Source organism: Rhinolophus hipposideros (assembly GCF_964194185.1).
Source record: "Rhinolophus hipposideros genome assembly, chromosome: 10".
NCBI lineage: Eukaryota > Metazoa > Chordata > Mammalia > Chiroptera > Rhinolophidae > Rhinolophus > Rhinolophus hipposideros.
The window spans coordinates 466,508-481,364 of NC_138056.1; the positions used below are offsets into that span (position 1 = coordinate 466,508).

Sequence of the window (14,857 nt, forward strand, 5' to 3'; positions counted from 1 at the left end):
CTTGGCATCTCATAGACCCCTGACCACCTGGCCCGGGCTCCACCCTTGGAGGCGGCCTCTGGCGCCCTCTGCTGGCGGCTCCGCGGCTGCGGTGCGTGGCGGCCAGGGGTGCCCTAGCGCCTGGCTGAGTCCCCAAAGCAGCCAGTGGACCAACCCTGGGGCAGGGTGTCCCAAGGGCCCAGTCTTGGGGTCTCTGCCGGTTGGACTGGGAGCTCGGGAAGGTTGGGCCTGGCGGGGCTGGGTTGGGAGGGCTGTCCCATAGATGGTAGCCCACCAAGCCAGGCCCAGTCCCCAGCCTGGAAAGCCCCACTTAGCTGGTACAGGCCACACCCAGCCAAATCTGTCCAGCACATCTGGGGAGTCAGGGGGAGCAGAGGTGTCTGGTGCCGTGTGGGCCGCCACTGAAACTTCACTGCCAGGGCTTCATCTTCCCAGGAAAGAAAGGTCCTCCCTCACCCACCGGGCAGAAAAGAAGGTGTGCCCTCCTGAGCCCAGGCAGGACCCCACAGAGACGGAGATGGAGTCCCAGAGGAAAGGGGAGGGAGGGGGGTGATGGCCTTTCCTCTGGAAACTATAGATCCTCCTACTCCAGAACCAGCAGGTCACAGGAACCCGGACACGACCACCCCCATCCGCCCGACTCAGCTGAGCCCCTCCCTGAGTGGGGATGGGCATCCCTGGCTCCACTGGCTGGGGGGGGCCTCTGTTGGCTCTGGAATGCCCAAACTAGAGCCAGCGGCCAGGATGGTCTGGGCTTTGGAGTCACTTACCTCTTCAGAGCCCCAGAACCTGCACCTGCTCCCTCCTCCTTCCCCCTCTCCCCTCCACAGGCCACCACCTGCGCTGTCCCCCTCTGCCCACACTATGCTCCCTAGACAGCTGGGGTCGGCCCTAGGCCCCTAGGCCCCAGGCCCCAGGCCAGGTCCCACTACCCAGGAACTGCTGACTGCGAGGTATCCTGTCCCCCGCCTGCTCAGGTTTCTGGGCTCCCAGAAGGGGATCCCCACCATCTCCTGGAACCCCACCCCCTAGAGCCCACAGGGTAGGGATGAGGAGCCACGCTGCTTTCAACCTAAGGGCGTCACTATCCAGGGCCCCCAGATTAAGGGGTGACTGAGGGCCACCCTCCCTGACGTCCTGGTGACCTCAAGGCCTGTGAGATAGGCTTGAACCAAAAATAAGGCACAGAAGGAGGAGCCACCTGCCCAGAGCCCCAGAGCTGGGGAAGGGCTGGGTTCAAACGCGGTTTGGTCTGATTCAGCACCTCCTACTCCAGACTAGCCATGCATAGAAGAGGGAGGAGGTGCTGCTAGCCCTGGTGGAGGCGGGCTACGGCGGGCGGAGACTGTGGACAGAGGGGTCATCACACTGGATGAGGGTGGAGCTGCCCCTCCAGCACCTGCTCTGTGCCCAGCTGTGCACAGCAAAAGGCCCACGAACAAGACCCGTCTCTGTCTTGGGGACAGGCGTGTCTTTGTGGCTCTCTGCTGAGCAGAGGACTTGGCCCCTGAGCCCACTCAGGCCGGGCCACGCCATTTACGAAGAGCTTTTTCTTTTTCCTTCTTTTTTTTACAAAAACTTTTTCAAAATATTCACCAAGAGGCTGATGCCCAGAATCACGCTGGGGCAGAATGTCCCTCGCAGGCGTGAGCTGCAGGACAGGACAGAGGGCACTTGGAGAGGGGCTGCTGGGCAGGGACTCGCCCGCAGGAAAGGACTCATGGTGAGGGAGACCCAAGGAGGTGGCCCAAGGACGCCTACTGTCCCCACAAGGGCTCCAGAGCTAGTAGGCTTGTATGAGACGTAAAACTATCACGTTCATAGAAACAGATGTGGACAATCTCTGTGACAAATTTGACCGAGAACTTCCTGTACGAAACTGCAAAATGAGGTAACGGGTTTGTGTTCATCAAATTGGAGACTTGCATTCACCAGAGGGCCACGAGGCCGCTGGCCGTGGTCAGATGGAGTGAAGCCTATGCCCAGTACAGCAGCTGGCCCGGTGGGTCCTCGGTCTCTGGGGGGCCCAAGGCCCTTTCAGGGGGCCCTGAGCTCTAAAGCAGCTTCATACCAAAACAGTGTGTTTTGGGTTGAACTGTTCCCCACCCCCCCCCATTCATGTGACTAGGTTGCGCCCTAATCCTGGTGTCCTTACAATACGGAAATCTGGACACGTACACAGGCACAACGTCATGTGAAGATGGAGGCAGAGATGGGGCTTCCACACAACGAGGCGCATCAGAGATCGCCAGCACACTGCCAGACGCCGGGGAGACACCCGGACCACACTCTCCTTCGCAGCCCGAGGGACCAGCACTGACCTGGACTCCCAGCCTCCAGGCCCGGGGACAATGAAGTCCTGGTGTTTAGGGCATGCTGCTGATTGTGCACTGTGATGGCAGCCCCAGGGAACTAATCAAAGTGACTTGCCTTTCCCACTGGGCTCACGCTTGCACAGAGGGTGCAGAGCCCCGTGGGGGACGCTGTGGGCCCCTCCTCCTCACCACAGGCTCCCGGGGGAAGAAGCCCCAGAGCCCGTGGAGTGTCCAGGTGGATCAGCAACGCTCCCCACTTACTATCACCCGGTCCTGGCCCTGGAGGGGGGGTTGCTGCCCCAAGAGGCACCCTGGTGCGATGGCCGAGGTGGGACACGCTGGTCACTCACACTTGGGTCCTCCACAATGGACCGGGGACGCTGTCACTTCAGGCACAACAATGGTCAGTCTTAGTTGCCTTGGGAAACTCGAGCTTTCAAGCGGAAATTAGAATTTTGGAACCTGCCACCCAAGCGGGACAGCTTCCCGACTGCCAGATGGTTGTGACGGGTGCACGGTGACATGAGTGATTGTGGCGAGACGTCCTCATTGGGGACAGATGTGTCTGCACGCGGGAGGTCTGTGACTGAGGGAAGGACCAGTGCAGGCTGCTTCAAAGTCACCTCGGGCCAGAGACCCTCCACACAGCAAGAAAGACGGGGGCTTTCGGGGACCACGGTGACGAGTGCACTGGTGTGTCCCCCTCCCAGATCGCCCCTTGCTCTCAGGGAACTGCCACTTTTCAGGGTTTGATGTCCTATCAAAGGAGAAAGTCTGCAATTGCCCAAAAGGGCGAGGATCCTGCGTGTTCCAGCTATGAACCTGGGTGAAGCCAGCTTTTCCTCCTCACCCAAGACGGTGCTGCCCGCAGACAGGCCACCGGGTGCCAGGGAGGTGTCACAGGCCGGTGGGCATGCCACTCTGCTCACTATATTGGAGTTTTGAAAGTAATGACTTTTCATAGAAATATGCTCTTTACCTGCTGCATGCTGACTCTCCAAAATGCCGCTGGTGACATGTTGGTACAGCCACGCGGGCTCACCTACCCTGAGGGTCTTAGCAGGGTGTAAGGGGCAGGCGGGCGGGCTGGTGGGATTGGAGGCTTGGGGTCCTTGGCGGCTCCAGTAGGACTGGGAAGGCCCACGACGTGTGAAGGGCTGGGGGTGAGTTTCAAGAATCCCTGGGCTGGCTGAGCCCCACCCACAGGCCTTGGTCAACTGTTTCCAGAACGTTGTGATGGGAAAGGACAGGCATTTGCAGCACCCATCCTGTAGTGGGTGGGTGGGATGGGTTTCAGAGATGGCCTGTCTCTGTTATTGCGGAAGGAATGACGAAGTGCATGGCTTTAAATTTTCCATTTCTACTACAGTATTGACAGAGGTAACCTCAGGAACAGAAGTTCTTTGGGGCCCTCAGTGGTGTTTAAGTGTGTGAAGGTGTCCCGAGGCCCATTTGACAGCCGCCCATGGCATCTACAGGGAGAACTGGTGGTGGGCAGCGCCGTGAATGGGGCACTTACAGGGGCACCGCAGGCCTCACTAGTTCCTGAGCTGGTGTTCAGATTCGGCCGTTGGAGGATGGCAAAGGAAAGCCACTGTCACCTCGCAGACCTGCAATAATAGGAAGCTGGCTGACACTATGGCCAGGGAGGCCTGGGGTGAGGCTACGGCCAGCTGTGTGGGGCTCAGTCACCAGTGTCCCCGGACCAGCAGCCCTGCTCCTGCAGCGTGTCCCCAGGAGGGAGGGGTGGAGGACGTGGGCAGCGAGAGAGATAGAGAGAGAGCCGTGCAGAAAGCAGCAGAGTATGCACTTCGCACGCTGACACCTGTGGAAGGAAAGTGCTGAGTGAAAAGGAGGAAGCAGAGTGAGGTCGCCACCCAGACTCCATGGGTCAAAATACACGGACACGAGACAGACAGAGCTCAGATGTTGGCAGCAATCCATTCCACAAGAACTCGTGCAGACAACGGCCTTGGAAGAGTTACTTAGGGAAAGGCTCTAATAGGGAGTGAATATCTAAATCAAAAAGAGGGAGCAAAATAAACTGGTAAGGACAGTTCTGTGAACAATCAAATACTAACCCTCTAACGTCCAAAACCAAAGCCCCCTGACCCCATCCAGTTGTATCCTACATGCTCCCCAAAAGCAATTGCTGTTCTGAATTTGGGGTTGATCCTTCCGATGAACGCCTTTATATTTTTACAACCTGTGTGCGTCTCCCCAAATGCCATTCATGGTTGCTGTGTCTTTAAACAGGAATCTTTCAAACTGTGCAACAGGAAGTTGAAGCACGTCTCCCCCACTTCACCCCAGGTTGCAAACAAGAGGGTGCCAGACCACCTGTGCCTGTGGGGGCAGGCGGAACATGGAGAGGCCATGTGGCCACTAACGGGGTCTCCTGGCAGCCCGCGAGGGGCAGGACAGGACAACGTGGAGGCTTCGGGTGAGGTGGCTGGGGGCCTGCCAGCTGACTACAAGGCCCAGGCAGGCCACACCCATATTCCTGGGTTTTAATTGTGGTAAAGTCCACACAACATGAAAGTTGCAACCTTAACTATTTTTAAGTGCACAGTTCAGTGGCATTAGGTACATTCACAATGTTGTGCAACCATCACCACCGTCATTTCCAGAAGTTTCCATCGTCCCAAACTGACACTCTGTCCCCATAGAACACTAACTTCCTTCCCCCTCCCCTGGCCCTGGCACCACCATCTACTTCCTGTCTCTGTGACTCTGACTCCCCTAGGGACCTCGTGTGATGGGGTCACACAGGATTGTCCCTCTATGTCTGGCTCGTTTCACTCAGCGCAGTGTCTTCCAGATCCATGCACGTTGCAGCAGGTGTCAGGATGCCCTCCTTTTTGAGGCTGAGTAATATTCCCCTGTGTGGACTACAGCTGTGCACCCCATTCCGGTGTGTGGGTTCCCCCACACCACCAGGCAATTCTGTGACACCAGCTGTCCCACAATTCAACTCAATTCTGACACCATCCACCTGGAGACAGCGCCAGACCCCGCAGGTGAAGGGCTCAGTCCCACAGGACTGCCCCAGTGCAGGCGCCCATCACAAGTCCAGGCTGTCTCCTGTGCTTCTGACTGACCAGCTCTAAATTGGGGGTCCCCACAACCCCCTCCTCAGGTTGGCTTAATTTGCTAGAGCAGCTCACGGAACTCAGGAAACCAGTTTACTTGCTAGATCACCGGTTTATTACTATTTACTGGAAGGCACCTCCACGCAGACTCCCGCCAGCCTCGCTGGAAGGGCCCCCGTCAGGAGCTGTGCAAGCACCGCTGTGCGGCTGAACTCCAGAAGCAGACTCTTGCACACACACGTCACACCTCGAGAAGCCACCCAGCCCCGGCTGGAACTGCACACGGTCTGGTGACCAGAAACCACAGCTGTCTTAAAATGGAAGCCGGTGGCCCCCAAAGGAGACGACTTTCCAAAGCGACTGGATCAGGCCTGCACAGCCTTTTCTTACTATGAATTCCGATGTGTCTTTCTACCCACCTTGGAAGCAACGTGCCCTTGTTTGCGTTCCCTAAGCTGCTGTGAAAGGGGGGACTTTCCTGGTTGGTGAGTCTGCCATCAGGGACTTGGAGCTATCAAAGATAATAATGGTCTGTGTTCCATTAACTACAGGCCCGAATCCTGGCGTCAATTCACCGTGCAGACTAGGTTGTGATGTTGTTCTGATCCAGATTTGAATGCTTCTTAAGCTCTGCACCTGTTGCCTGTTAACCCCCCACACGAGCTGTGCCCCATCCACGCGCCTTCCCTCTGACGGAGAGACGACACCCGGAAATGGCCTTCCTGACACTGGGGACAGAAAGGCTGAAGTCGGAAGACCTGACTGTGGATCAGCGATGCTTTCGGAGAAAGATCTCGATCAAAATGGGGAAATAATAAAGACAAACTGAGACTAAATTAGCCTGGGTCTGTGGGAGGAGCTGGGGCTGTGGCTGTGTTCTCACATTGCGCCCATAGTCTTGACTCAACCCTGCCCCCAGCCTCCCCCCAACACCTCCCCCCAGGCCCGACCACCCTCCCCTCCTGCTCAGCTCCCTTCCCATCTTGGTGGCCCGCCTTGTCATGTTCCCCTGGCCAAACCCCATCCCATTAAATCCACCCTCCGCCCCTCATATCCACCCAGAGGAGCAGGATGGACAGGCTGCCGCACCCAGGTCTGCCACATCTGATGGATGGCCCATGTCCCCGGGCCTGACACTCCCAGTCCCTCCTGCCCCCAGGCGCCCCCTCCTCTCAGCTGGCGGATTTGCTTCCTCCCACATCCCTGAAGAGGTGAAGTAGTCAGCAGAGCTTCTCCAGGTGCCACCAGCTGTGCCCACCTGCCCCATCTGTGCCCAGGTCTGCTGCTTGTCCCTGCTGCTCATCCCTCCTGTCACCTCTGATGTCCTTCCTGCCTGGTGACAAAGGCCACCTTTGCATGAGTGCCCTGGATATCAGCCCTTGTCCACCCAAGGACCTAGCTGAGCGAACCTTTCTCCTCTCCTGCCACCAGCCACTGCTCCCTTCACGACAAAACCCCCAAAGTGCAGAATTTGCAGTCTCCACCCCTGCTTCTCCCACCCACGCTCCACTGCAGCTGCCCTGGCAAGGTTGGCAGTGAGGCCTCCACAGGCCACACACACCCAGGGCCCTTGAGCCCCCACTCTCCAGCATCTGGTTTTCTCTCCCGTAGCTCCTCCCTCATTGACCCCGATCCAGGCCCAGCCAGCCCTGGAGGGGTGCTCCATTTCCCCCGCTCCTGGACATGTGCAGTGCTTACACGGATGATGGAGGCCTTGGCCCAGGAAATTCAAACAACTCCAAATCCATTGGAGTTCTGTTTCCTATGACTGATTTGATGCATAATGGCCCCGGGACACCTTGTGAGTGAGGGTAGTGCTACGAGGTCGCAGGTCGCAGATTCCAGCGTCAAAGGCAGGGGAGGGGCGGCCAGTCCTGTGGCTCTGGGTCAGGAGAAAGTGAAACCACAGGCCCGAATGGCCATCCGCCTCAGCCCTGCCGACCCCTTCCCAGGTGCCAGGCATGTTTGACCCCAGTGAGGGCCTGGAGGGGCAGCCAGGTCTGAGCGGAGCAGGCGGTTCTGGAGCTCGGCTACTGTGCTCGCCCCGGGGCGGGTGTTAACATGATCCTCATTGCAGCTCTGCATTTAACGGAGGCGGAAAGTGACGAAGCGCGCCCTCCCGGGATCACCGTTCCGGGCGTCACCGCTCCGGGGGCACCGCTGCGAGGGGGGGTCCCACTCAGGCTGCAGGCCAATGGGGACCGCGAGCTTGGGGAGTGCGCAGTGGGTGCCGGCCCGGGACTGCCCTGTACCCCTCTCCGCGTCGTGCCCACATTTCACGGGCGATCGCGTGGGGGGATGGGACCCCCAACCCGGCCGCAGCGGCCGCCCGGTGGGACCGGCTCGGGGACGGGGCATCGTCTCCGGAGCCGGGGACCGTTTCTGGGAGCCGGGCTTCATCTCGGGGGCGGGGCTTCGTCTCCGGGGCGGGGCCTCGTCCTGCGCCCCGCCCTCCAGCGCGGCTCCCCGATTGGCCGGCGGTCGGGCCCGCGGGGCATTGTGGGCCGTCGCGCTCCCGCCGCTGCCGCCGCCGCCGCCGCCGCCGCCGCAGCCTCGCCATGTCGGGTTCTCCGGTGAAGCGGCAGAGGATGGAGAGCGTGCTGGACCAGCTCAAGCAGTTCACTACCGTGGTGGCCGACACGGGCGACTTCCACGGTGAGGCCGCGCGGGCTCCCGAGTTCGGACGCCGGCCCGCGGCCGTGCCCGGAGCGGGGGTTTCGTGGGCGCAGAGAGCCGGCCGCCCGGCGGCTCCACTCCCGGCCGCTCTCCTGACCCAGCTCCCGGGGTCGGGGAACACGGGCGAGCGCAGGGGCCGGAGGGACCAGGAAGGAGCGGCCGGGGCTGCGGCGCCGTCGGGGAGTCGGTGCGTGCGGTTTCCAAGGCCGTGTTTGGGGAGGGGGCCCGAGGCGGGCCGGGAGCGGGTTCCGCGGAGCCCTGAGCTGGCGGGAGGCGCTTTCGTGGGCGACTGCGCACTGCTGAGCGGGCAGACAGGACCGCGCGTGCCACCGCCCGCTTGGGAAATGCCCTGTTGCACCACTGCCCTCCCCCGCCCAGGGGACAGCGGGGCCCTTCGTGGCAACGTGCGGCCACCTGGGGCGGCGCACCGGGGTGGGTGACCCCGATGCCGACCGAAGCAGAGGGCCGTCCTGTTGCAATTGAGGCTTTCCTGGGTTTGACTCGTGTCCGTGGGCGAGAACTGGGCCGGCCGGAGAAACGTAAGGGCTTCTGCTGGGAATCCTCGGGGCCTTCACGCGGTTCACGCTGCGAACGAGGAAGACGTTCAGGGAAATCGTGAAGTGCCCGGTGGACATGCGTGCTGTGCACACAGTAAGGAGTGCCTGCACCCTTTTCTGCTTTCTCATGGTGACTTGAGAAACAGGCTGTCACTCCTCTTTGGTAACAGTGAGTAAGAGGATTGTTTGTCTAGCAGAACCTAGGGAGTGAGTAAGCGTTTTGGTGCTTAGGTAGAAAGCACCTCCAGTGATCAGCTGAGGGCCAACCTGTAGGCTTGCGAGCAGACCAGCAGCATGTCGCCCCATCTGACCAGCTGGGGGCCTCGGAGGCCAAGGTCCCCCTTCCTTCGTGCCCAGTGTCCTTAGACCTCTGGGCCGTGGCGTTAGAAGCTTAGAGTACTGGGAAAGTGGTCGCACGTTCTCCTGCGTCTGTTTGTTCCCTTCTTAGCACGTAGAATCATTTTCGGTCTTGGAGAGCCCTGGTCTGCACGTTTCCTGCCCGTTCTCACCTAGCAGTAGCTGCAGGGCAGCTGTCAGGCACACTGTCTGGCAACAGGGCCAGTAAGGTGGGAGGGGACGAAGGGAATGCTCGCTTTCTGGGTTTTTTTTTTTTTTTTTAGAAATATCTAAACCCAAGCACTGACATTTTTTAGTTTTTTAATGACTATTAACAAGTTTATGAAAATACGTTACTTGATAATAAATATCCATAAAATACATAGTTTTCAATAGGGCCCATGGTTTTGTGTCATTTTATGAAGCGAAGGTTCTTACCTTCAGGGGCAGGGGTGGGGAGCATAGGCCTCTTTGAAAGTATAATCAGAGCTGTGAATTCTTTTCCCAGAACAGTGGCCTCCCCGTCCCCCCAGTTTTGCATTAGCTAAGGGTCCCTGGGCCCTGACGCCCATCTGTGGATCCCAGATGGGTCTCAGTTTTGTTTTTACTTTTGTTCAAAGTCAACTTTATCAAGGCATAATTTTGTACAAGGAAAGGTGCTGTTTTCAGTGCATCCCTCGCTGGGTTTGTACACACCTGTGAAAACACCACTCCAGAGCACTTTTTCTTAACTGGCTATTTTGAAACAGACTTAGGAGAAGTTGCAGAATTAGCCCAGAGTCCCCCAGTGGTGACATCGTATGTGACCGTGGCGCAATGTCAGAACCAGGAACTTGGCTCTAGCACACTATTGTTACCGTGTTTCCTCAAAAACAAGACCTAGCTGGATAATCAGCTCTAATGTGTCTTTGCCTGGCTCAGTGCTCACCAGTTTTCAACCTGTGTGGGGACGCGGGCTCTCTCTGTAGCAGTTTTATAACATGTGTAGCCTCTAATCTGTTCCCCATCTCTGTATCACATTTTGTCACCAAAGGACACTATAAAAATACTAATTGGCCAAATAAACTCACTGAAGCAGCGAGGCTTCCGGCCGCCTGCTCACTGAGCACGCCCTTGATCGACTCCAATGACCTGGTCAGCGAGACCCCCAGGGAAGCCCCACTGGTTTCTTGGAATTCCTAGCTTGGCTACCTGAGAAAGAACTAACGTGTCCAAGAGAAAGAAAGCAGGCGTTGGAGATGACCACGCCGGTCACTGGGTCGCTGGTGCCGATCCCCACCCCAGTGTGTGGCGTCTGCTTTCGCAGGCGCCTTTGATCTCAGGCCTCAGCCTTGCTGGTGGTTTAACTGCCCTGCAGGAAGCTCCCCCTTGGCCAGCCTACCGGGGTCGAGGGGGAAGGATGTGAAGCGTGGCTGCACCAGGTCGGAGACGCCGTGGACCCTCGTTCAGCTTGTCGGGGACCCGCTAGAAATCTGGCTGCGAGCAGGCACCCCACTCACTTGCCTGCTTTCCAATTGCTTCTCTAGCCATCGATGAGTACAAGCCACAGGACTCCACCACCAACCCCTCCCTGATCCTGGCTGCCGCGCAGATGCCCGCCTACCAGGAGCTGCTGGAAGAGGCTGTCACCTACGGCAAGAAGCTGGGCGGGTGAGTCGGGCTGGGGGCCTAAGCAGGCCAGGCTCGTCCACGCATCTCCCTCCTAAGTGAACTGTAGTTCTCAGAGGTCGCAGAGTCCGGGAAAGGAAGCTCTTGGATCAGCTTTGCTGAAGTGTTATTTACACGTAGTGAAATGTACCCAGTGTAAGTGTGCAGCTCAGTAACGCTTGTTTGCAGGAATGGTGCACCTGTGAACACCACCCCAGTCAAGGTGTAGAACGTCTGCAGCGCCCCAGAAGTCCCTCCCCTTCCGTGGTCCGTCTCCCAGCTCTGGCAGCCACTGACCCGCGTTCTGTCATTTGGTACCTTTTATTAACAGCTTTCTTGGAGTAAAATCCACGGAGTGCCCAGACCAATCAGTCCTGATGAATTTACACAGTGCTGCGGCGCTCTCCACAGTTACCCTGCAAGGCTCCCTGCTCCCCACGCCAGGAAGCCACACCGGGCAGTGCCTGACATCACTTTACATTTTCATCAGGGTGATGACGCGCAGCTGCGAGTGGTGCCTACGGGACAGTGGCCCTGGGCGGAGCTCCCTGGGGCCCGTTGGTGCACCCCGGCTGCATACAGCTGTGTGGGGGCTGCTCTCCCCACTCGCCCACGGGTTGGTCCCGCCTCAGTGCTCCTGGAAGTGGTGACGAGGTGCTGCTCTCAGGCCTCCTGCCTCCTGCAGCTGCCCGGCAGTTCTAACCATGACACACTGGCCGGAGATCTGTGTGCAGTGGGCCAATGAAGACCCTCAGATAGTGTCTGTCTGGGGACAGCGCCTCACTTCACTGGTCTCCCCAGGCAACTCCAAACACTTGCCAAGATCATGTTGATGGCGGGGTTCCGTCTGGGGGGACGCAAGTCCCTGCGGGGGATGGAGGTGACGGCTGCACAGTGGGACTGCTTAGTGCCACAGGGCTGTGTGCTCGCCGATGGTTAGGATGGAACATTTTGTGCTGTGTGTTTTGCCATGATAAAAACATTTTTAAGAGAAAAGATGGAACGGAAGGAATTGCTCAAACGAGTAACAGAATTTGTTTTATAGAATTCAGACCACTTACACCTAACAAGTCACTAATCTATTTTTTCCCTGGAATTTCAGGTCACAAGAGGAGCAGATTCAAAATGCCATCGATAAACTTTTTGTGTTGTTTGGAGCAGAAATACTGAAGAAGATCCCGGGCCGCGTATCCACGGAAGTCGACGCAAGGTGAGGGTGCGGGCAACGGGGTGGGCAGGAGCATTTGTCGGTCCGCCATGTCCAGGCATCCGAACGCTCCCTGTTCGGCAGCTTGTCCACAGCCCAGGTTTCTGGGTAAATCCCTGGGGCACATAGTTGTGAGATGGGGCTGTAAGTTGCTCCCGAGTGAGGGCTCCGTCCGCCGGCCTGTGACGTCCTTGGCGGACGTCTTGAGGTGAGGCCGCCCTCACCGCAGGCCCTTCATTCTCGTAGGCTCTCGTTTGACAAGGACGCCATGGTGGCCCGAGCCAGGCGCCTCATCGAGCTCTACAAGGACGCCGGCATTAGCAAGGACCGGATTCTGATAAAGCTGTCGTCCACCTGGGAGGGAATTCAGGCTGGAAAGTGAGTGTCCCCCAGTCCAGGGGTTGGGGCCTGCAGCTCCGGGCCCAGCTGAGGAGCCAGCTGTATGCAGGACCAGGTCCTGCTGGCACCCGCCTGGGGAACAGAGGCCCGTGACACCGCCCAGCTGTGCCGGCAGCCGTCCTTTCGGGCACGCTCACGTTGTCATACACCGTTTCATGCTGAGCATGTGCCCCGTGTGGGAGGGATGCGAGGATCCGAGCCAGACTGCTGGTGTCACTGGCAGCCGCACCGGACAGCTGTGTGTCGGGGGTGCATAACGTCTGTCCCTGCGGTCACGTGCTGCACACACCCGCCCACCGCTCGCCTGCTCTGCCTGTTCTGGACAGTCTGCGTAAATGCAGTCTTGTGCACGCGGCCTGTGTCTGGCTTCCTCCCGGGGCGTGATTTCGGGCTCGCCCGGCTGTGGTGGTCAGGGCTGCAGTCCTTTATGGTGGAGACTCCACTGTGTGTGATAGCGTGTTTAGTGTCCTTGGATGGACACGCGGTTGTTCCCGCCTCAGGCTCACGGATCACGCCGCCATGCACGTGCGTGCACAAGTTTGGGTGTGGGCGTGTGTCCCATTTCGTGTGCGCACACACCTAGCAGTGGAGCTGCTGGGTCATGGTCACTGGGTGTCTGACCATGGGATGGGGGGCTGCGTGGCCACTGTCCCCTGAGGTGGTGGCAGTTGGTGGCCAGAGAGGCCCCAGTAGAAGCTTAGCTGTCACAGCCCACACCCGTCACATGGTAGAGCATGGCCCATGGCCTGTCCTGGGGGCTCAACCCCACAATGTCTCGGTGACCTCAGGGTGGCCCGGGAAGGGCAAGAGTGGGCAGGGGGCAAGGGTGCTGGACAGGACAGTGGTGAGAGCACCTCTGTGGTGTCTGCCCCAGGGAGTCCTGTGGTGACGTGAGCGACCAGGATCCCTGGTGCTGCTGCAGGTGTCTGTCAGCCAGGGACAAGCACTGTGCTCTTGGGACCTCCTCTGCCTTTGTCCCGATTTGGAAATGTCGGTTTGAGGAAGACAATTCCAGCCGCCCGTAACCCCCTTGCCAGAGAGAACTGTGGTGCGCGTTCCAGACTCGCTCAAGGTGTATGCTGAGTCGTGAGCACCTCTGCTCCCCAATGCGCTGGGTGGAGACACTGATGCCACCCTGGCCCCCTTTCCCCCCAGGGAGCTGGAGGAGCAGCATGGCATCCACTGCAACATGACGCTGCTCTTCTCCTTCGCCCAGGCTGTGGCCTGCGCCGAGGCGGGCGTGACGCTCATCTCCCCTTTTGTGGGGCGCATCCTGGACTGGCACGTGGCCAACACAGGCCAGAAGTCCTATGAGCCCCTGGAAGACCCGGGTGAGTTGCCCTTGTGGGACGGATGGGGTGGGCGCAGCGGGGGACAGGCACCGAGTACTCAGCAGCCAGGCTGCCTGGGTGTCCCCTGCAGGCGTGAAGAGTGTCACCAAGATTTACAACTACTACAAGAAGTTCGGCTACAAGACCATTGTCATGGGCGCCTCCTTCCGCAACACTGGTGAGATCAAGGCGCTGGCGGGCTGCGACTTCCTCACCATCTCACCCAAGCTGCTGGGGGAGCTGCTCCGGGACAGCAGCAAGCTGGCACCCGCACTCTCGGCCAAGGCAGGTGAGTCCCTGGCCCCGGCCATGGGCCGGTAGGCTCGCGTCCCACCTGCCTGGGAGCCGGGGGGGCCGGGATGGGGGCTGGGCGAGGAAGGCCCAGCGCATGTCTTCCCACAGCCCAGGCCAGTGACCTGGAGAAGATCCACCTGGACGAGAAGGCCTTCCGCTGGCTGCACAACGAGGATCAGATGGCCGTGGAGAAGCTCTCGGACGGCATCCGCAAGTTTGCTGCGGACGCTGTGAAGCTGGAGCGTGTGCTGGCGGTGAGTGCCCCAGGGTGCAAGGTGGGCAGTGGGGACTTCCTGTGGGGACCCTCAGCCACTTGGCTCCCCTGGCAGCTGGTCAGTGGGGACCCTGCCACCCCCATGGGATTCTAGAGGCGCCCAGTGGAAGCTGCCCCCTCTGTCGTGCCTGATGTGTTTCCTGGCATCTCCCACTGTTTCTAGGAACGAATGTTCAGCGCAGAGAATGGAAACTAGCTCAGTGCCTGAGGCTGGACACAGATGAGTGCCAGCCATGACCTTGGGTCTGATTGCAATGCCTGGTGATGAATCTTACATTTTTTACCAATTGGAGCAGGGAAGGATCATAGATTTCTGATTTTATGTCAAACTGCCTAATGCATTAAAGCAGCCACTTTTTCTGTGCTATGCTTCATTCCACTACTTTGTTGCCCGTTAGCACCAACTGCCCCAGTAGGTGGCTGCAACCTGGGCCCAGCTGAGATGGGGCTGGGTCAAGGACCCCAACGTGGTGACAGGCACTTATAGCCCCTTGCCTTGGTGTTGCTGGGTGGGGACCCAGCCAAGTAGCTCCTCAGTGCAGGGGTGATCCTGATGGCCCCCTGTCCAGCTGCCCTGGCTGGAAGCACTGGCCAGGTCGCCAGGCTCCTCTGTGGGTTGATGGTGCCACCTCGTGGGGACAGCGTGATGAGCAGTGGCCCAGCTTCAAAACCAGGTTGTCTGGACGCACTGAAGCAAGGGGTGTGGCACAGCTTGGATAGCTTTGGAGC

General features: G+C 59.0%; 1 protein-coding gene across 1 annotated transcript; it reads left to right on the forward strand.

Annotated features, from left to right (window-relative positions):
* Positions 1-7,898: 7,898 nt before the first annotated feature.
* TALDO1 (transaldolase 1) lies at positions 7,899-14,495 on the forward strand. Its single transcript, XM_081064425.1, has 8 exons — positions 7,899-8,062; positions 10,503-10,626; positions 11,726-11,833; positions 12,077-12,208; positions 13,385-13,560; positions 13,652-13,849; positions 13,963-14,108; positions 14,292-14,495. Exons 1-8 carry the CDS (start codon positions 7,966-7,968, stop codon positions 14,322-14,324), a joined length of 1,014 nt encoding a protein of 337 aa, XP_080920551.1. The 5' UTR covers positions 7,899-7,965; the 3' UTR covers positions 14,325-14,495.
* Positions 14,496-14,857: the final 362 nt, after the last annotated feature.

Bases quoted from the DNA above. Each gene is read 5' to 3' on its own strand.
- TALDO1 (XM_081064425.1), top strand. From the start codon at position 7,966: ATGTCGGGTTCTCCGGTGAAGCGGCAGAGGATGGAGAGCGTGCTGGAC. The intron at 10,627-11,725 runs GTGAGTCGGGCT...CTGGAATTTCAG, and splicing joins TACGGCAAGAAGCTGGGCGG to GTCACAAGAGGAGCAGATTC. The intron at 13,850-13,962 runs GTGAGTCCCTGG...GTCTTCCCACAG, and splicing joins CGCACTCTCGGCCAAGGCAG to CCCAGGCCAGTGACCTGGAG.